Source organism: Carassius gibelio, chromosome B5, assembly GCF_023724105.1.
Source record: "Carassius gibelio isolate Cgi1373 ecotype wild population from Czech Republic chromosome B5, carGib1.2-hapl.c, whole genome shotgun sequence".
NCBI lineage: Eukaryota > Metazoa > Chordata > Actinopteri > Cypriniformes > Cyprinidae > Carassius > Carassius gibelio.
This window is the reverse complement of record NC_068400.1, coordinates 29,093,293-29,117,204: the sequence shown is the minus strand read 5'-3', so window position 1 is coordinate 29,117,204 and position 23,912 is coordinate 29,093,293. Positions and strand designations below refer to the sequence as shown.

Below are 23,912 nucleotides of genomic sequence, written 5' to 3'. Positions count from 1 at the left end.
ATTCCATCCAAATTCAAAATACTGCACAGTTGTTTCTCTCGACCCTCCCCCTCAGACTCAATGCTCATATGGGTTGCCATATTGATGTCGTGGGAAGGCAACAAATCTTAAGGTCCTTGCACGCTCAGTGTAAAATTTTCATATGTGTTTTTTCATACTCTTCTTTCAAAAAATGTGTCACTCACCGAAACCTTACACACTTTGTGCTGTGAGATGAAGTGGATCATCCAACCCGATCTCACAGCAATTCGTACATATTTTACGAGGTGGCTTATTCGTACGAATTTGTATGACCACACTCGTACAAATTCATACGATTTTTGTCAAATCTTACGTATTTTTCGAGTTGCACAATTCGTATGAATTTTTGTATGAATGACCTACTCCAAACCCCGCCCCTAAACCTAACCGTCACTGGGGTTTAGACAAATCGTATAAAATTGTTCGAGTGACGTAAAAACTAGTACGAATAAGCCACCTCGTAAAGTACGTACGAATTGTGAGATACCGTTGGATCATCTTGACAGATGCCATTCTGGATTTTGGCGTTCGTTTATGGCGGCTCTAAATTCTCAAAACACCTCTCAAAATGCTTACGTATGGATGCAAATTGCTTATATGGATGCAAAACATGCAGAACACAGAAAATCAAACCCGAATTTTTTTTTTTTTTTAATGATGGATGAAAGTTTAATACCAAGTGTATATTGACACAACATGAGGTTAAGTTTTTTTTTTTTTTTTTACATTTTTAAAATTTCAGACTCCGCGTGCAAGTACCCTTAACACTGTAAGCTGAAGAGTTTGTTTATCTGAGTTTTACAATTCATCTGGTCATTGAGCTTTTTAGATGCCGGGGGCTTTTTAGGTTGGGTATACTCTGCAATCATTAACCAGTTCCTACTGGATCCATGGATGAAATATGCAGTGTGGATGAAGTACTGGCAACCTGGCTTCAAAATACTTTTGGGCAAATTGGCAGTAGGACGGGTCACACTGTACATAAACCAAAACAGACATTCCGACATGGAACACACATCTATAACTGGCTGTAGCATTGTTTTTAGAGGAACGAGCATGTAAACTTAGCAAGTTACCTAAATATGTACAAACATGGCATTTTTATTTCTTAGTACAGTTATTCAAAAAGAATAGAAGAGAAATGTAACAACATGCCCGTAGGTGGGGCCCTATTGTAATATGTCTGCATCACAGCTTAAAATTATCTGATTATCTAATAAAAAAACATACAAGGCATACAAATTGCTCAATAATATACTAATACTAACTTTTTCATACAAAATAATGGAATTTCTAAATAATTAAAAATACACTACCTTTAAAGTTTGACAATGAATACAGCAAAACATAGCTATGCATGTAGGGTAAACATACCTATTAAGCTCACCAAAATCTACACTGACACATTTTAGTTCACAAGAGATCTGTTTCAGAACAAAACTTGTGTTATAATAAACCTTTAACTAAGAAATAAATGCGCAAAATTATTTATTGTTAAAATTGTGTTCCTGCCACCACACTGTGTCGCAGGGATAGGCAACTCCGGTCCTGGAGGGCCACTATCCTGCAGAGTTTAGCTTCAGCCTTCATAAAAACTCACCTGCCTGTATCTATCTAGTAATCCCGAAAACACTGAAACAGTGAACCATTTTTTGAATCGAACTGTCCGAAAGAACTACTGGTGATCCGAAAACCGATGCAACCGGTTCTTGACTGGTGAAAGAGTCAATCTTTCGTTCATTATCTTGCTCGGCTCGGTGTTCATCTTCAGTTCTCTCTTCACAGCAGTTCAGTCAGTGTACTGTTTGAGTACATCAATTACTCCGGGAAATTGGTTTGTTTTAACTCAGAGGGAGTGTCAGCCACTTTAAACAAGTTAACAGCTTAAGTCATTTGTGGAGTAATGTCTATTGGAGACGCGAACCGTTTAAAACGTTTCAGTTTGATTTGGTAAAGTAATTAAAAATGATCCGGTTACATCGAATGGTTCGTTCGCGAACCGGATATCACTATACTCTTGTGTTTTGAAATCTCACAACAGCCCCGGAGGAGAAGACGATGCTGAATGAAGTCGTAGTTTTTGCTATTTTTGGACCAAAATGTATTTTCGATGCTCCAAAATATTCTAACTGACCCTCTGATGTCACATGGATTACTTTGATGATGTTTTTCTTACCTTTCTGGACATGGACAGTATACTGTACACACAGTTTCAATGGAGGGACTGAGAGCTCTCGGACTAAATCTAAAATATCTTAAACTGTGTTCCGAAGATAAACGGAGGTCTTAGGGGTATGGAACGATATGAGGGTGAGTCATTAATGACATTATTTTTATTTTTGGGTGAACTATCTCTTTAAGCTCACCTTACAATACTATGCAATCTTTAAAAATTACAATAGTGTAAAACCACAGACCAGCAATTATAATATTATGCATTTAAAAGTACAAGTAATGCCTGTGAAATAATATATTAGCACACAATCTTATTCAGCTGGTCAGCTAACTGTGTTCTGTGGCATCTGCGCTATGTTGCTAAAACTATCTTTTTGGATATAACTGTAATTATTTCCCACATCCATGTTTATAATATGCAAAAGTCTAAACATGAATCTCTTAATTTTAAGTAGTGAAATGTACCCAAAATAAATGCTTAAACATCTAAAAAAAAAAAGCACATTCAAGGGGCTCCTCCCACATGAAAAGATACTATAGTAATTTGTAGTGAATACTACAGTGCTTTTTAACCATACTAAAGTAAAGTACTTTGTTGTGGTAATTCTATCATTGCTGTGGTAATATAACAACTATAGACGGTTTCAACGGAATCAACATAAACAAACGTTAATGCGCGTGAGCGCTTTTGTGGACCTAACTTAACTTCCGGTAGACTCCAAGTAGAATCAATAACAACAGCCAAGTCCCTCTAGAGCATACCTGTCAAGTATCCCGTTTTGGCCGGGAAAGTCACGTATTTTACCCTTCTTTCCCGCCGTCCTCCCGTATTAGTATTTTCCCGTAAGTCTCCCGTATTTTTATTATTATTATTTTTTTTTACCTGCGTTATTAATAAAATAATAATAATAAAAACATTCCTAATCTGAGCTCTGTCACTAGTCTCGCGATAACTCCCACCTGTAGTAGCCTGTCGCGAGGGGTGTGTGAGGTCAGATGACATGAGTTATAACGTGGGAAAAACAACAACAACAAAAGAAAAAACAGAGAAGGATGATGGATGCTACAATAGAGTAGATATTTTTTGATAACAAACAAAATGTGTTTTCTGTGTGGATCAGGCGGACTTAATGAAAATGCTAATTCATTATTTGCCAGCAGGAGATGTTTTAAAGCATAGACATAAAGCGCGAGAAATAGAGGTTTCCCCAGTAACAGCTGTAAAGCAGAGCTGGTACGCTCACACGCTGCTTTACCAGGCATATAACATGCAAGTCTTCTTTCAAAAATACAGCGATATAAAAACACCCGTGCCTCGTTTTGATATTTAAACATAAATGTAAGGAATTATTATTATTAAACGTGCAGTACGTTACGTAACGTTACGTTACTCATGTTTATTTAACGAAGCCTTTTTGAAAATCGATCAGTTTTAAAATTGTGGCGAGTCTCCAAAAATAAATAAATGTATGGGAAACACATCCCGCAGCACAGCCACCTGAGCCCAACTTCAGTCTACTCATCACCTTGACTTTAACTGCGTTTGTAGATGGCACCGCAGACCAATATACACAACACAGACCGGAAGTTAACTTAGGTCCAGGGCAGGCGCATGCGCCCGATGAAACCGTCTATAGTAATATGAACAAATGACTTTACCCAAGTTTTTTCTACCACTATTAGGTATAGTATACAGTTACACTACAGTTTATTGTAGTAAAAACTAAAGTATACTACAGTATTTATTACACTTTATCAGTTCTCTATATTTAATACTACAGTATCCTGTAACATTCATTAACATAGTGTTGTAAATACTATAATGTATACAGTATAATACACTTTACTATGGTTCAAAAACACTACAGTATTTACTATAAATTACTATTTTTTTCATGTGGGCTCTTTTGGTAAAAGTTTTCAGACTGCTTTCAAAATTGCCACCAGACATTATGAACACAAGGATAGTCGTATCTCAGTGCAATGGTCTGATTGATTTGAAATCACAAGAGATGTGTAGTAACAAATGCATCAGTTTGTTAAGACATCAAGTAGGATAATACAGTATTTTTCTTTTTATAATCTGAGCTCAAAAATGGATTTGAGCTTAACAGGTATGTTTACCCTAGACAAACAGATGTAAAAACACACTCAGACTTTCAGAAAAACATGTGCCGGAAACAAGCTTCCATAGAAACATGCCAGTGTTTAATGTGTGTTTAAAAGCATTTGTCAAGAAGCCATTTCATTATGTAAATATGACCTCTTCGGAGAGTTTTGGTTCAGTAACACTTAGTTCGAATATAATGTTCAGCAGGAGTAAATATGTTCATGTAGAGCAAATGGAAAAAGACCGATGATAACTGAGACCATAACAATGGTTGTGGTGACGCATGCATAATATGAAAAAGAGTGTGCAAGGAAACATTTTCAACATTTTGTGCGACGAGGAACTAGACTCCTGGATAAACAAACAACTGTTCTCTGTCAAGCAAGTAAACTTTTAAAACAGTGATACTATTGTATTTTGGAAATTGTCATGGAATTATTTGAACGGAGACATAACATGAAACAGATCATTAGAGAGATAGGTCTGTTTTAAATGAGATTTCTCAAGAAGTGAGGTTGCTGTACCAGTTTTTAGTTGCAGTGGAGTCAGAGATATCTATCAGGTACACCAGTTCAATAAGAATAAAGGAGTGGACTGGATCTAACTGGATGATTTATATTTCATAATTTATGCCTTGACAGAGGATGAGCTGAGGTGGGAGTTTACTGACTTTTCAAGAAAGACAAAAAAAAACCCTGAAGTTCAGGTTTTGTTGTTGGTTTCTCAAGATCCAGTTTTAGTGTGCTGTCACATAAAGTCCCTTTGAAGAATGTTACGTTGACAAATTTTTCGCCTGTGATATTGTTTTTTAAATGTTATTGCTTTCACACGGGGCCCTCGAATGTGTCCTTTTCGAAAAGAAATAACATTTGTTTTGGTCTGCAAGTCTTGATGTTATCTACTGTGTTAGAAGTCATTAAAATATTAGCTCAATTTAGAATGAGGTAGTTAATGAAGAGTACAAACAAAGTTTGAAAGTATGTGTTATGTAAAGACAGGAAAAAAAATAGTGTTTAGCTTAGTTTAGTTTCACTGCATAGTTTCTTTCCTTTTTGAAATCTTTTGTTGTTTCCTGAGTTGTCAGGGACAACCGCTCTTCTGGATAACAGCCCAGACAGCAGGGCAAGACTTGTTGCAGCAGGAATCCAGATGAGGTAATTAGAGAGTTCATAGAGACCAAGAACACTTGAAGCTCATCACTTCAGAATGTACACAAGCCGTGGCCTAACATCATGCATTGTAATCAATGTTTTCAGTATTGTAAGGCTGTAAAAAATAACTGATAACTTCTGAGTCATAATTGGACAAACAGAGAAGTTTGTTTAACATTAATTTAATTAGACATTTCTTATACATTTCCATATAGTGCAGGGATATATATTACAAATTAGGAGATTTATTCAAACACATATTAAATAATTAAGAGAAAAATATCATGTATTTTTATTGTAGTGTATAACACTAAAACTAAAAAAGGTAAAGCAACTTGATGCAGTAAGACCTTTGAGATTTCTGAACCATAGATTATTAATTCTGCTTAATAAAGATGCTTTGTTGAGTCAATGTCAATATGTTTGTTCATGCAAGTGCTGATTGTCTTATTTTACTAAAAGAAACATTTTGGTCACAGCAACTAAAACAACAATGACTGTCGCTGAGGTAATCTTTTTTTTCTGTTTCCTGGAAGAATTTTTTTTCTTTACAAATGACAAACGTGAAAGGATAAGTTAGTTTTATAAGCACACAATATGTGTTTGTAAGACAACTTATATGTCTAAGGCCATCCACACATACACAGGTATTTTCATAAAGAGTTTTTCCTTCATCCATTTAAAAAAAAAAAAATCTGTCCGTGAAAATGCAAAGGCATGCTACGATGCACTGTCAAGTGCATGCCAAACCAACAGGTGGCGATATAATATCAATGGTAAAGCCATGTTGGCCAATCAGAAGCCTGAAAATATTTCAAGTAGGTGGAGATGTCAAAAGGCAAAAACTCTGCTGTGTTGCTAAGACTGCGGTTTTCCCTTGGAATTGGACTACTTTTATACTGTGGTCGCGGTATGTTTTTTATGTTAAAGCGACCACAATAATGTGATATTTAGTCCCTGGAATGTGACTTTTACCAGGGGAAACCCAACAAAATGTTTTATTTATTTTACCCATGTATTTTATTTTGTTCCATTGACATCCATTCATATGCATGCGAATGAAGACGTATGATCAGTAGAAGATCGATATGTCACTGTGTGACCTCTCTGTAGTCTGTACAGAAATTCAAAAATGAATGAAGCACTAATTTTAGCCGTTGCTCAGTGTCCTACTTTATATAATACATCTTCAATGGAAACAGAAATAGATGGTACATTTGAATGCGCATTTTATCTTTCTTTTATTGCTTAGTTTATAGAGAAAGAGAGAAAGTACAATATAATAAAATGCTTTCGACACCGTCGCAAAAGACAAAGTACAAACACATCGGAATCCATGTTGTGATAACTGAGGGGAAAACTTGGTGTCTGATGTTATATCCTGCTCCCAGGACCGGTGTTTTTGAAAATCCTCATCCCTGGCAGGAGTGTTCAAAAACGTTTGATTTCAGTGACCTGGTGCTGCATTTTCATGTGGATGAACAGCCAAACCACACAGGGAAAGCTGCAGTTTTAAAATGAAATGCATTTGTGTGGACAGAGCCAAAGTTATCCAGCAAATGGACATAAGTTATTGAACATACTCTAGTCCTCAAAACTATACACGCAAATCTCAAGAACAGTGACAACCAACAAATGTTAAAAAGATGAGTTCTTTACGTCACAGTACAACAAATAACTAACGATAATGATAAAAAATAACAAAAAATAATAATAATTTAAAAATAAAATGAAGTAAGCAAACAGCAAAAAAATAATGCTATAAGAGTAACGGCATAATTTTTTTTCATGCTGCAATGCATGCTGGGAACTCACAAAGCATTAACATTTCAACAATATGAAATTCGTTGTTCATATAACTGTGTTTGACTAGTTGGAGTAACATTTGGGGTCATTTTGTTGGTCTGACATATATTTTTATGTAGTTTCAAGAAAGTTTCATTTTTTAGTGTTTGAGAATCAAAAGGCTTTTGTAAACTGGAAAATGAGCAGATTATACATTTCAGTAAGTTGTACTGTATTCTCCAACATATACACAGAAATAGAGTGGACTTTGTGTTTTGCTACTTTGCATATGTTTGTCATGCACAAACCGCAAAAATACACTAAAGGAAGTAAAAAATTTAAAAGATCTTAATTGGACCCTTTTAACTAGAGTTGTGGTCAATATTTTACATGCACTTTGCAGCATCCACAAAATCTTAATTATTTTACCAAAATTAGAGGCATCATACAAAAATCATGTCATTTTTATGTAGTACTGACCCGAATGAGAAATTGTTACATTTTTAAATACATAGTTACATATTTTGACCACAAATGTAAATATTTACAGTTTAAATGAGGATAGGTAAATATATATTTTTTCTTGACTGGAAAGGACTGCGTACTATTGCTAAACTCCCCTTTTAGTCATATATGCTGACCCAAACATCATCAATCATCAAATTTTTAATTAATTTTTTAGGTGTGTATGTTGATGTGTTCTATTTAAATCTGATGAGTCATCAAACGTTAAAAGCCTACTTTTGGTAAATAGAAACTTTTTACAAAATTTCACAATGTCCTGACAGAAACCCTTCAAGACATGATCTGAGGTTGTTTTGCATACCAGTTGACATTTAAAGTGTTTGACTGGATTTGACTGAACTGAACTCGTTCATTTTCGAACTCCACCAAAAAAACAACATCAACAATGTATTTGGTCCCAACCAAAGCAAGTTAGTGGACTGTGGAGTGGAGTTCAACTTGAGTGCATACTTTTCTAGAGAACTCTGTCCAGGTTGGCTGGTTTTGGTTTCAACTGGTATTCATTGAAACACAGGAAACATTTTTCTTTAGAAGCTGGGAACATGAAAACAAACATACACTGTAACTTGATGAGCAAGTGTGCAAAAATCAGTAAATCAGTAAATAAACACTACAGTTAATGTCTGGGGTCAGTGAGTGATAAAAAAAAAAAAGAAGAAGAATTTTATTCTTTTATTAAGCTGTTTATCATGGTTTCCACAAAAGTGGAAACCATGAAAAACTGCTGTTTTTTCAACAATAATAATAACAAATGTTTTTGGAGCGCCAAATCAGCATATCAGAATAATTTCTGAAGGATCATTTGACATCATTGAAAAAAATACATACAATAACTGTCCAGTTCAAATATATTTAAATAGAAAAGTTCTTTTAAATTGTAATACTTTTTCACAATATTACGTTTTTGAATGGAATGGTATATAAACAATACATCAAACTTGTATTAAGGGGATGTAACATAGCAGGCATCTCAACAGGGTCTCTTGAGAAGACTGTGGTGAATCTTTCTATTTGAGGTGTTGTTGAAGCTCATTTTAAGCTGCAATAACTTTACTTTTTCTTTAAATTTGATTCTGTCATCATCTACTTCCTTCTACTCCTCTCAGAAGAATTCTGCTTTTTAAAAGAGCCACACCTGTCATGTCTGTATGCACTATGCTTTGAAAGTGTGTGAGCTTGTTCCAGCTCGTTGCTATCACATCCCTCCCTATAGACCGTAAACTGTCTATCTCCCAAATTGCACTACGATGCACAATTTCACCCACTGCTCTACAGAGCACTATGCCCACGAGCAAGATTAGTAAATTAGGTTAATATTGGCTCATTATAATGCCAACCCTGTTTTCCTAGGAGCTCTTGTGCTAAACCCTAATGTTGTTATCAAGTGTTGTTCTCACAAGGTGCAATAAAAAAAAAGAAGAAGAATATTCACGTCTGTAATGCAAAAGATGTGAAGACTGACAACATCAGCATGTGAGATCATTAACATAAACATAACATTTAGTAATAATTTCTCAGAACCTTATTGAGCATCATGTTCCACAGTTGTTTCTCTCACTTTAAGCAGTTGTTTAAATGCGGTCCTATAAGCAGCAGGTTATGCAATGGCGTTTGCACAGGGTGTACTGACTTCATTGGTGGAGTCAGTCATTTTGTTAGGGGAAAACATTAGTCATAGTTTTTTCATAAAATAAGTTTAGGTCATAGGTTTCTCCCAGTTGGACAAGATTTTGCATTGCTGTGCTTGCATGGACTTGCAATATGTACCTGCACGGGGTGCAAATCTTATCAGATTCTGTTCATATGTTATGTAATTCAATGACCAAGCCACACGCGAAAGCTAAAATACTGTTAATAAGTTGAAACTGATGGAATAACATTCCTTCATATAGATGCACATAGATAGATAAAAATCAAGTGTATAGCACGTTTAACCAGAGTGACGTCTAGACCTACTTTTCCACACAGAAGTCGTTTGTATTTCAAAAAGTCTTTGAAATGGACTTTCTTTCTTTCATTAATTAATTTTTAGAGAAGATAGTTTCCCTAGTTAACAAGTTTTTGGGAAACTTTTGGTCTATATATATATATATATATATATATATATAGACCAAAAGTTTGGACAGACTTTCTCATTCAAAGAGTTTTCTTTATTTTCATGACTATGAAATTTGTAGATTCACACTGAAGGCATCAAAACTATGAATTAACACATGTGGAATTATATATGGACTTATATACATAACAAAAAAGTGTGAACAACTGAAAATATGTCATATTGTAGGTTCTTCAAAGTAGCCACCTTTTGCTTTGATTACTGCTTTGCACACTCTTGGCTTTCTCTTGATGAGCTTCAAGAGGTAGTCACCTGAAATGGTCTTCCAACAGTCTTGAAGGAGTTCCCCGAGAGATGCTTAGCACTTGTTGGCCCCTTTGCCTTCTGTCTGCGGTCCAGCTCACCCCTAAACCATCTCGATTGGGTTCAGGTCCGGTGACTGTGGAGGCCAGGTCATCTGGCGCAGCACCCCATCACTCTCCTTCTTCCTCAAACAGTCCTTGATGCCTTCAGTGTGACTCTACAATTTTCAGAGTCATGAAAATAAAGAAATCTCTTTGAATGAGAAGGCGTGTGCAAACTTTTGGTCTGTACTGTATATATATATATATATATATATATATATATATATATATATATATATATATATATAAGAAAAAGCAAGATTTTGTTTTAATTTGTGTAGTAAGATGGAGGATACCAATATATTAATTTTCTGATGTCTCTGGTCTTGCTCTTTTTAGGGTATAATCTTGCTAAAATTGATAACTGTGACTAAGGAGCGTTCACAGACACATAACTTATTCATGTCTAAAATGTTCAGTTTTCTGACAAGGATTTTTTAAAGGTTTTAGCACATTCTGCTTTGCAGGTTAGGCCCGATGGTTTTTGACATAGAAATTAGGAACATAACAAGAGATTTAAATGTAATAATTTCATCCAAAGTGACTTACAAATGAGGGCAATAAAAGTAATCAAAACATCAAAAGAGCAACAAGTGTTTTGACAAGTCCCAGTTAGTCTGACACAGTAGGGCTACACGAAGTGAGATTTTTTTTTTTATAAATCTTTTTTTTTTTACTTCTCCTATAGGGCTTTAATGCTACAAGCACCAAACTAGACAGAGACCTGGTCTCTGATTAGTAGTTTGTTGCTAGTTTTTATATAAATAATGATCACATTTTTTAAAAATTCCATAGACTTATTTTGTCTGTTTTACTGTATGTTGTGAGAGAATAAAATGTTTTAAACATATGGCTAAAATGTTGTAACTAACATAACCAAATAAGCATTGTGTTTCTGTCAACTTTTACCCCTAAAGGAGCAACATGTCCTGGGGAGGGGGCGAAATGAAACAATGACGGTGACTAAGGAGCATTCACAGACACATATTTACACAGACTTATTCATGTCTAAAATGTTCTGTTTTCTGAGAAGAGAAAAACTACGCAAGGATTATAAAAGATTTTGTAACATTCTGCTTTGCAGGTCATGCCCGATGGTTTTTGCATTAAGCTGATTATTTAAACTAACAGAAATGAGGAACATCACAAGTGGTTTACATTTAATCATTTAGCAGATGCTTTTATCCAAAGCGGCTTACAAATGAGGGCAACAGAGGAGCCAATGTGCTGTTCAGTTGCAGAACGCAAGCTTTTTGAGGCACATAAGTCTGAATGCCTGAATTTTATGCAAGCAGCTTTTGGTAGCCATTGCAAATTGATGAAAAGAGGAATGACATGCATCTTTTTGGCTTGTTAAAGACTCTTGCTGTAGAAGTTGTTGGATTAGCTGCAGAGGTTTGATAGAACTTTCTGGAAGACCACATTTATCATTACGTATACGTTTTAAATGAATAAACTCCTATTTTTATATAGGGCAAAGTTAAATATAAGAAAAGGGTTGAACCACTTTGCCAAATAAACATTATTTATATTCATTATTTTATGTAATATTTATAAGTTATAACATGATTATCTTTAACTATCTGATTCACAGTACACACTGTAAATGAGAGTATGAATATTTGCCCACCTGTTATATCTAATATTAGCTTTATTAAAGCTTTATTATTATTATTATTACATTTTTACATTTACATTTTTAAGAAAATCTAATTTATTCAGAAAATATGACATAACCCTTTTCCCTGTGCAATTAAGTGGTCATTACACCTACATTATTTTATATATGCAAAATTTGCCATAATGCATTGTAAATCAGTGATTTATTATCAACATTTTAAACCCAAGATCCCTAACCACTTAATGCAAGACAAAATACCTATTGGAGAACTGATAGGAAAAGACAGATTGTACTACCAATCTGAAGTCTTCTATTTAGCAATTTAATAATGCACCATCATGATTTTTCATGGTGATTATGATTCTGTATTTTTTTTTTTATGGTCCAAAACTGGTTGCCCATCTATCAATCTATCTATCTATGATAAGTATGTCTGAAGACAATGCAGAATAAAGTTGTAGTTTTTGCTATTTTTGGACCAAAATGTATTTTCGATGCTTCAAAATATTCTAACTGACCCTCTTGATGTCACATGGACTACTTTGATGATGTTTTTCTTACCTTTCTGGACATGGACAGTAAACCGTACACACAGCTTCAATGGAGGGACTGAGAGCTCTTGGACTAAATCTAAAATATCTTAAACTGTGTTCCAAAGATAAACGGAGGTCTTACGGGTTTGAAACAACATGAGGGTAAGTTATTAATTACATAAATTTGCTATCTGGGTGGACTAACCCTTTAACAATCAGCTGTCCTCCATCTAAAAAAAAAAAAGAGAGAGAGAAAAAAACGGAACACATGCTGCTCTTATGTTTACTTTCATTGTACTTGCACTGCCACTTTTTTTTATATATTCCTTCATGTTACTCTGTGACACTCTATAATGACTTTTGGACATTGCTATACTCAGGAATACATCTGAATGTGTGCTTCTCTTAAGTTTTGTTTTATTGCACCTGCACTGTCACTTTAATTTTCCTCCATGTAGATCTATGTCACTCTACAATGATATTTTAGACACGTTTCTACTCCAGTAATCATAATATTACCTCAGGACTTCTTATGAACACTATAACTCTTGACACTGATTACCTTTATTGTACCTGTTACTTCCACGTATGGGCATATAATGCTCTGTCCATGTCTTTCTGTTAATGGGCACTGTAGACACTCAAGAACCTCAGTGTTCTCCATGTAAGTCTATGTCTTATGTCTTGTTATTGTCACTGTATGTCTGAGCCTCGTCATAGGCATTTCAATGCCCAGTTTTCCCCAGTGTTAACTATGCAAATGAAAAAATAAATACCTCTTGACCTCTTGATATCTGCAGAGGCAGCAACTGCAGGGCCGGCAGGTTTTTTTTTTTGTTGTTGTTGTTTTTTTTTGTTTTTGTTTTTTTGGTAAAAAAAAAAAAAGGTTGGTAAGCCCCCGCTACACAGTTTCTAATTTAATAAATATCAAGAATAAATAAAAAAAAATTAACATTGAATGTTCCATAATTTTAATGTAATAAAAATGAGAAAATCTAATTGATATCAGTTTATTTTTTTTTATTATTTATTAAAATAGACCTGTTTCTCTGAATTTGCGGCGTCTAATGCGTCATTACGTCTTTAGCATATTGATGTGACTCTAGCAACGAGTTTTTTCACGGCATTTAATTCATCGCGTAAAATATGGATAATAGAAAATTTATCGTCGGTTCTGCTTCTGCAAGGACTTATTAAAATTTAGAGTGTACTTGCACCCTATCTTCTCATCCAGCACCCCTACTCCATCTGACGTCACGCAAACACCGGTTGGCTCAAACTCGGAGATTAGGGCTAATGAGGCATTTTTCAAATCTACACGTGCCGCCTTCAGTTTTTTTAAAAAGGTAAGTTATGCGTAATTTACGTAAACTTAAATGTGAAGTGTGGCTATTAGAATTTTAACAGTATATACTTATCAATCTGTTTTGTTTTTGTTGCGACGAGATTGTGGTAATACTGATTAATTTCGTTTGTGATTTCCTCCTTACTTTATACGGGAAATAAGCTGAAAGTTTGTAACGTTACCAGTTGTATGTGTGTGCGCTTGCAATGTATTGGTTGTTTTTATGCCTTGTTTTTGCAAGTTATTGTTGCTGATTGCGTGCCTCCTCGTTGGAAGCCGAGTACCCCCCTGAATGATGGTCTGGCTGAACACAGATTCAGTTCAGGTTCAATTCCCCCTTACGCCCCCCATTCACTCGCAGCGTCAACGACAACAACGCCTCTAGTTTACTTTAAATGGTGTGACGACCAGGGGGCAAGGACCTCGACCGGAAGTTGAAGTCGGGTGGGGCCTGCCATCTTTTAGCAGAACTTCACTTGCGTTAGCATTCCCATTGACTCCCATTCATTTTGGCGTTACTTTGAAATAACTTTACATCTGCAAATAACTTTACATCTGAGGCATTTAAAGACTCCGTATGTCCATTATTTATTTCTAAAGATACACGACAATGTATAAAGGGCTCCATCATCTTCTATGTTACATTATGGCCCCGTATAAACAGTTTTTGTAAAAAATAGGCTAACGATTGCGTCATAACCACTCGACTCTCTGTCCCACGAAAGAGAAATTACCGTACAGACAGGAGGAGAAGCTCGCAGGCAATTAACTTAATATGGCGTACTGGCGTTACATTTAAAAATACTATACAAAATAATTAATCACAATACTTACTCCTGCTCACTCACGACAAAGAACTCCCCGCTCAAGCTCACCGTCTCTGCAAGATTAACGATGGCAGTTTGCATGCACAGCCACTTTTTACATCTGTCAGACAGGTTGCTGACGTTGTCAAGCTTTGTTTGAGTCTGCGCGTCAGAAACGGAAGTGCTAAAAAACGGTAAAAATGGGCTTCACTTGTCTCAATTGAGTTCCAATGGGGTCGCTGTGTCCATTTCTTTTACTGTCTATGGTGACGACAAGCAGTGGCTAAATTAGTTGTGGGTCCGTCCCGTTGCGTTGGATCCGTTGCTCGCGGCAGAAGTTGAAAACTTTTCCAGCGCCAATGCACGAATGCAGACGTCGGAAAATCATATCGCCTTATGTAAATACCATAGACAGTAAAATAAATGGACACAGCGACCCCATTGGAACTCAACTGAGACAATTGAAGCCCATTTTTACCGTTTTTTAGCACTTCCGTTTCTGACGCGCAGACTCAAACAAAGCTTGACAACGTCAGCAACCTGTCTGACAGATGTAAATGTTCTAGTAGCTGTGCGTGAAAACTGCCATCGTTAATCTTGCAAAAAGCGGGGAGTTTTTTGGCGTGAGTGAGCAGGAGTAAGTATTCTGATTAATTATTTTGTATTGTTTTTTAAAATGTAACGCCAGTATGCCATATTAAGTTAATTGCCTGGGAGCTTCTCCTCCTGTCTGTACGGTAATGCGACAGAGTGTCGCGTGGTTATGACGCAATCGTTAGCCTATTTTTTACAAAAACTGTTTCTACAGGGCCATAATGTAACATAGAAGGTCATGGAGCCCTTTATACATTGTCGTGTATATTTAGAAATAATTAATGGACAAACAAGTCTTTAAACACCTCAGATGTAAAGTTATTCGCTGTCAAAGTGACGCCAAAATGAATGGGAGTCAAGGGGAGTGCTAAAGCAAGCGAAGTTCTGCTACAAGAGGGCAGCACGCAGCGGACTTCAACTTCTGGTCGACTTCCTTGCCGCCTGGTAAATACCCTGGTGCAGACACTTGCCGCTGAGTCTCACAGCAGACATGCCCCTTCAAATAGAGCATTCAAGCCAGAGGGCTAAAATCATAATATAAAATTGCCTTTTATTTCTAAATTTTAAATGTAAAAATCATACTAACAATATAAGTACACCTCGGGAAACATTAAACAACATTTAAAAAAAAAAGAAAATAATCCACATCATGGCACCTTTTAACATAATTGTGGGTGGGACTAACAGAAACTGATCAATCATGATATGGTATGGTCCTATAGTAAGAGGGAAAATTAATCAACTGCTTCTAATTGACCATGAAAACTCACTTTAAATATATTTGAAACCACATATATGAAGTTTTAGTGAAACTATAGCTACGCCACTGGTGTGAGCAGATAAAAAAAAAAAGGTTTCACATGTGATCGACTAGTTGGCATCCTCTGATTTGAATCTGGTTTAAATCATTCCTGAATAATCAGCATTTACATTTACACTTATTCATTTAGCTGACGTTTTTATCCAAAGCGAGTTAAGATTCCTATATATGTCAGAGTTTGCATGTCTCTGGAGCAACTAGGGGTTAAGTGTCTTGTTCAGGGGCACATTGGTGTCTCACATCACAGTGGATTCGAACCCGGGTCTCTCACCACCAGCATCATTAGTAAAAGATTTTATGAATCATATATACAACTCAAATGGCCCTGCCCATTCCTGGAGCTATAGTCTCAGTCAAGTTTCATGTTAACTCAAAATGAAACTCTTCAGCTACCACTGCCCCTTTAGAGATTAGCCTAATCTGCCTCTGAAGTTTCACACTCAGGCCCATCTCTAAACTAAAAGGCTTAATAGTGGGTGATGAAGTTTCAGAGGTTTTCAAAAATACAATGACATGAGAGAAAAGGAAGAGAAAAAAGGGAAGAACCTGTTTTATAATAGAGTGGACAGGAATGCAGTGTGAAGGCGTGTGTGTTCATACATGAATAATACAGGGAGGGACCAAGGGAGTTAATGTGGTGTATAGGTGAATTTTCATGCGTGTGTGTGTGGAAGGAAGAAGTGTGTAAGGGGGCAGGCAGATACTTGAAGGGTTGGTCCTAGTCTATCATGTCTATAAGAGCAGAGCACTGGCCATCACATGGGCATACATTTCTGAGGGACATACAGATTGTTTCACACAGGCAAAGGAAGACATCCATACCTGGCTAAAAGATGGGTTGGCAGAAGGCCATGCTGGATAAGCTTGCACACACTTTCCAGATCCGCAACAAGCTGCTGCGCCAGGGACTGGCTGAATGTTTGGGAACTCTCATCCTGGTGGTGGGTATTTCTCCTTAGTCATGAATTACTCATTGTCAGCATCTAAGCTGAGGTCAGTGTAACTTAATACTAATGCAGTTTGTCAATTAGTCTGAAACAGCATGTTTATGTTTCACATAATCTGTAATAAAAGTCAGAAATAAATGTTATATTGTAGTGTAATGTTGCACACGTGAGAGTAACAGAAGAGCACCAGTTGAGTTGCTTTTCTTATCTCTCAGTTTGATGACAAAGATAAACTGTAATGTTTACTTTGGTACATGCACGCAGAATTTCCACAAGCAAACAAGTGAATGGTGGACTATTGCAAATGAGTATTTATCTGCTGGGATGCAAATCTTACACCAGTGTATTTAAGTTTCCTGCAGTTGGTCCTCAGTTCAAAGAATACCTTAGAAAAAGTATCAAAAAATGTGTAAAAATTTACCTCAAACATGTATGGCATTCTTCTGTGGAACACAAAAGAAGAACTTTTTTTGTAATTCAATGGAAGTCAGTGGCATAGTTTTGCATTCCACTGACTTTGATTGTATGCACAAAACATTCAAAACCAATTTAAATGTGCATTTACAACCTATAAAAGAAGTTTCTGCATGGCCTATTATTAATAAATATTAATTATGCTCTGAGGAACTATGCTTAAAGGAAGTAATTTGCAAATAGATAAGAAAGAAAGGTGGATATTATCTGAGTCCTGTTATGCTCTTGACACACATGATAAACAGAAGAAATATGCTTATACATCTTCCCTAATTTAATTCTCTGCATTTTTCTCTGTCCAGATAGGCATGAAATAATGCAACTTGAATCAGAGCAGAGGCGTGTGCCAAAGCTTTCAATTAATAATATTTGTTTGATCACATCTATAATGATGCCACAATTCACACGCTAACTTGGTTTAATAAATCACCTTAAGGCACTGAGTCAATATTATTAGTGTGCATTTGCCACACCAACACCAAGTATTCATTCATCCCTAAATCCATTTTATCTCATTCTAAACATGCAAAATATGTTTTAGCTTTGAAATTAATGCAGTCATTTAGACATTTAGATATTTCATAAGAGTGAAAAAATTACTGATAGAAAAGTATGCCTGACAGACCCACAATTTACCACTAGATTTCTACACAGTGATGTAACTAAAAGGAAATGTTTCTCAAACATTGCACTTCACTAGATGTTTGATAAATGTGTCTTGCGCAGCAGTGAAACCAAAGAAACCACTTCCACTGCAGTCAGAAGCTGTGACATGAGAAATAATGTGGTATGAAATATGACACTCATTAAAGAGGGACTTGACAGCAAACTGCTGCTACAAAGTCTTCACGGGGCAATTATGCAATTTTACAAGCACTTTAGAAAAAACAACTCATTTCATGAAGTACACTCATAGTTTGTTTTTAAGGTGTGTGGCACAGGTTATACCAGAGATAATACTTAAATAGAGAGGTATTGCGATAACTGGATCACAAACAGGTGTGATGTTTGCTGAGTGGCAAAAAAGGTATTCGTGTGCAAACTACTTTGAACATGCTCTTTATCTGTGAAGGTGCCTGCATTAGCGGATGTTCTCCTTAGAGTAGTAACAGGAACAATGGGTTTCTGGTCATACAGAAAACCGAAATAAATTTAATACGGTTTGCGTTTAGCTGGCATTATTGAATTCAAAAAGATACTTAGGGCCATGTTTAGGTGATTTTGGTTTTGTGAGATGCCTTTTTTAGAATTGTGTTGACGTTGTTGAGATTTACTCCCTCTCTCTCCTGGCTATTACATGACTTTGGTAAAGTCGTTGCGTGATCCTGATAACTCTAAATAATGCCACAGGTATTTCAGTTCAACTATGAGGTGAACCTTACAATGAAAACTTCAGCCACAAGCCCGAACAGAAACTTGCAATTGCTCTTTCTCACAACGGACTTAATGACCAGTCTGAGATGATCTATGTGAACAATTACAGCCCTTAGTCACTATAGATTTGTAGTGTTTGAACAAAAAGGAATACTTGGTGTATTTTTAGCAGTTTGAAACAGCAACCAGCTGTTTTCATCACCAGTTTAAAGTATATGTTGTGACTAACAATGTTGTGAAAGGCTTACTAGTTGGTAAAATAAAAATAAAATATATATATATATATATTTTCATCTGGTCTCTTCATTGCACTGATATAAATGGTACACATAAAAATGTTTTTTTCAAAGAGTGATTAACACATGCTCTTATCTAATAACATTTACAGATGTTCGGCTGTGGTGCGGTTGCCCAAATGGTACTTAGTGAAAAAAGCCATGGCCGTTTTCTCTCTGTAAACCTTGCTTTTGGGTTTGCTGCTACCCTTGGAATCTTGGTTTGTGGCCAGGTGTCAGGTTGGTAAACTCCTCTAAAATTTCATCCTAAGTTTTTGGGATGGAGTTTTATTAAAAAAATATTTGTGGATGAACTTATGAAATAAAACAGCTTTTTTTTTTCCATTCTTTCTTTTTAGGTGGACATTTAAATCCAGCAGTTACATTTGCTCTCTGCCTCTTGGGAAGAGAAAAATGGAGAAAGTTCCCTGTGTACTTTCTGTTCCAAACAATTGGAGCCTTCTTGGGTGCCGCAATTATCTTTGCTGAATACCATGGTACATGTTATGTAATATTAATTCTCTTTCTTGTTGAAAGTGTATATTATGTTTCTTCTTTTTCTTACACTTTATTTTTTTTTATTATTATTATTATTATTTTAGATGCAATGTATGATTATGCTGGAGAAAAAAATGAGTTGCTTGTAACTGGGGAAAAAGCCACTGCTGGTATTTTTGCTACATACCCAAGCCCACATCTCACCATCTTGAATGGATTTTTTGACCAGGTCAGTAACTGTAAGCTTGTAACTAATCTAAAGTGTATATTTGCTTCTGTTCTCTTACAAACCTTTTGCGTTCCCTTGAGAATCCCAAAGTTTTTTAAGGAATGCACTTAGGACACTTAGGAGCTCTGTAAATTATAATAAATTTACTATATTTATCCTCTTTTATATTTACATATTATATATCCATTTCTACAGGTGATCGGCACAGCAGCTCTGATTGTCTGCATCCTGGCCATTGTGGACCCCTACAACAACCCAATCCCTCAAGGTCTTGAGGCCTTCACAGTGGGATTCAGCGTCCTGATCATTGGACTCTCCATGGGCTTTAATTCTGGTTATGCCATCAACCCAGCTAGGGATTTCGGGCCTCGTCTTTTCACTGCCATGGCTGGTTGGGGTGGTGAAGTCTTCACGTAAGTTTATACATTCAATTCCCAAAACATGTACTAATTCTGCATTTGTCAGTGATAAAACAGACTTTAGCAAACATTAACTAATGTTTCTCTGGTTTGCAACAGTAACAGACAGTGCTGGTTTTTGGTGCCCTTTTTTGCCCCCTTCCTTGGATCCATTATTGGTGTGATTGTGTACCAGTTGATGGTCGGGTGGCATGTGGAGGGAGAAGTACGAGACAATAAGAATAAAGCCAAGGAAGAGTCTTTGAAACTTAACGACGTCAGCAGCAAGGAATGATCTGCATCATCTCTATCAGCACTTCGCACCATAAATCCACATAAACTCTCTATTTTCAGTCTCTCAGTTTAATAAATATGTATTATTCCATCCAAGGCTCCCTCTTCTCTTTCAGAGGGGTTTGTGGTAGTCTTGCAGACCATCAGATGGACTTGAAAAAAATGTTGCAAATGTCAAGATTCCAAAGTTTTCTTAATCGTTTCATTAAGATATTTTAGATATTTTTTTTAGCATGTTCCCTTTTTTCTTCACACATCCTCCAGATTCCTCCTTTAAGGGAAAAAAGGTGTTTCTTCAGCAACACGAATTATATTAATTCACTGTTTTTAAATAAAAAAAGTAGTGTAGCCCCTGTCGATATTTCCAGTATTTTACACATTTGTACTACTAAATATGTTGTCATTGAATTGCTCAACTTCTCAACCTTCTATATATATATATATATATATATATATATATATATATATATATATATATATATATATATATATATTGTATTGTATTGTCATCTTCATTTAAAAAAAAAAAAAAAAAAAAAATTCTGTTACATAGCAGGTCGATACTTAAAAACTTAACATGTACGGTCAATAGTGTAGTGATCCTGCAATTGTATAGCATTGTAGTATTTAGACTTGTATCCATTTCATCTTTCATGTATCTGTAAATGTCATAACCATTTTAATTTTGTGATTAAATGTTTTGAAGCAATGGATTGTTATCAATAAAACTTAAAAAAAAATTTTTTTTAAAGAAGTCTCACAATGTGATGTGATGTTGTCATTTTTTATGTTGTTAAGCTGAAACCACCCTCGCTGCTTCTTTGTTAAGGATATGCACATTCATGTTCTCCTCCAGGGTTGTAATCCATTTGTAGTGGAATTTAACATTATGCCAAAGCTATTCATTATCAAAAAAGCACAAGGTGAATGAAACAAGTCTAATTAAGGTCTTAAAAAACAATAGGTGTGGACTATTGGAGGCTTAAATTTAAGTTTGAGGGAGTAAGAACATACAGTCTCCCTCAGGTTCACATTCAATTAAGGCTACTGGGATAAACACATGGGTGTGTTAAAATATAATACATTCCACCATCCAGAGAGGGAAACCAATCTTTAAAAGGGAATTAATACAATTACTTCAACCAAGCCACAACACGCCAGGTTAAATCTCTGAACTCAATTATAATATTTGTTATCCCTTATATATTTCCCAGAACCCTACGAAAACAAATTGTTGCTAACAACACCGTGTTGTTGACAGAGCAATAACTCACAGATGTTATCTAAAACCAATTACAAAACAAAGGAAGACCAACATCCTCTACACATGAATCAGTACATTTAATCCAAGCTTGCAGACTGATGATTTGGCAAGAAATCAAGTAAATCCTTTGACCAAAAAGCATATGGATTAACACAGCCATTCAAAAGTTTTTATCAGTGGTTTCCAATGAAGTCTCTTTTGCTTACCAAAGCAAATACAGTAATACAGTAGCTACAGTAGTAAAAAAGTTTTTATCCAAAGAGACTTACAAATGAGGAAAATATATTTTTAAAATGTCATTTATTTCCATGATGTCAAAGCTGACACATTTTTAAGTTAAGCTTGATATATTTTTCAGGATATGAGTAGCACTTTAGAACGGATAGCATTTATTTGAAATAGCTTTTTGTTAACAAAGTAAAAGTCTTCACTGTCCCTTTTGATTTATTTAATGTATTCTTAATTCATAAACTGTAAATTAAAACTTTGGTACTGTATGTAAGCCTAAACTGTATTAATCATCCTCCACATGCTTGATTCCTGGACTATATATGGTTACTCGGTCAATGTGCTAAATTCTTTGCTTCAAGAGCAGCTTGTCTCTTCCTGCTTCTTATGCAAGTCAGATATATCAGGAAACCACAGCTGGCTCACGCACACCTTCACAAAGCCCTCTCTTTGTAGTTATTTAACCTATGACTGTCTTGGCCATTGCATCCATTTTCTTCTTGTAGTACATTATTGTAGACCACTTCTCTGAGCCTGAGGCACTTTCACAACCAGTTTTGTTTTTTGTGAAGAGGAGCACTTCCACATGACAGCTATTGTCTTAATTCCCACTCAGTGGGGGAAACAAGTAGAACAAGTACCTTGACAAAAACATGCCCTTGTTGAGAATCCATGAAGTTTATCTTTGTGCAATGGTATCCATCGCTGGCTTAGAGCCCAAATACCTGCATGGAGGTCTTTGAGCATTTGTTTCATTTTTAACTTGCGTTTGGATAACGCATGCCAGACTTAATGAGGTGTGAAATCTACAGTTAAGTCAGGTTTTTTTTTATCTCTCTTTATCTGTCTGTGTCCTTGTCTGATTCAGTTTCCTGTGTATGAAATTAAAGACACTAATGAGACTAATTTTCCTCGATGGCCTGCATGTTGATTTCTAGTCTGGGAAAAAGAAAAAAAAAAATCATAACAGGAAATTTTCTCCTTTGAGTAGCACATAAGCAGTGTTTAGTAACCTAAGAAGTCAGACAGCATACAGCTAAGAATGTGAGTGGTTTTAATAAAATGCTCTATTTTTTTCCTGTAGAAAAACCTGTAATGTACCTGAAAATCCTCTTGAAAGACTTGACTGGCATAGCTATAAACATTGGCCTCAGCACCACATGTGAAATCCAAAAAAACTGTCTTTTCATCTTTAAGCTAAGCAATGTGTGCCGTTTTGTAGAGTTACACCTGATTTTATTATTTATTTTACGTTTGCCAGATTGTTTTAAAGTATACTCAATATTGTAAAACAAACACGATCTCTATGGGCAAAATGCGCAGGTTCATGATTTTTTTTCTTCACACTCTTTGAGGTTTAAAAGTACTTTTAAAGCACATTCCCAAGTTTACTATTTACTGTTTCCTGTTTTGATGCACCAAACTTGCCTGCAGACCTTGCCTTTTTAAAGGGTCACTGGATCTTTTGCTAGGAGGGAAGACATCACAGCACCCATCACAGCTTTCCCATATGTTTCCCACATGTGGAAAAACAAGCTGAGAGGAATCCATACTGATGACACCTTTTCAGATGTTTTCCAAGGAATTGCGATCAGACTGTAAAACCTGGACCTGATTTGAAATAGCTAAATTTCAGTATAGCTGATTAAAACATGAATACCTTGCTTGAAAAAGATAATATAGCATACTGTAGCAAATCTTGATCGAAATGATGTGAATTGTACCACATTCCATGCAGGATACAGGATACAAGCTTTGTTCATGTACAGGCATTCGAGTGTAAATCCCCCGAGTACCTTACAAAAAAACAGCAGAATTCTCTTTTTTTTTCCTCCAGGACATGACTCAAGTCTTAAATAACTTGTCAACATGCCACTGACGTTTTTTTCTCGGATAACATTGCAGTTGTTTCAACAAACCAAGTTTTAAGGTTGTCATTGAAATGAGGAAACAAAGAAATGCTTTAAATGCTTTGGTCTATTTTC

At 35.8% G+C, this 23,912-nt stretch overlaps 1 protein-coding gene across 1 annotated transcript; it reads left to right on the top strand.

The window, feature by feature from the left end:
* The first annotated feature begins 16,650 nt into the window (after positions 1-16,650).
* On the top strand, positions 16,651-21,189 carry LOC127957025 (aquaporin-3-like). The gene is made up of 6 exons (XM_052555357.1): positions 16,651-16,887; positions 19,130-19,256; positions 19,376-19,513; positions 19,619-19,743; positions 19,939-20,156; positions 20,262-21,189. The coding sequence occupies exons 1-6, from the start codon at positions 16,780-16,782 to the stop codon at positions 20,434-20,436; spliced, it is 891 nt and encodes a 296-aa protein (XP_052411317.1). The 5' UTR covers positions 16,651-16,779; the 3' UTR covers positions 20,437-21,189.
* Positions 21,190-23,912: the final 2,723 nt, after the last annotated feature.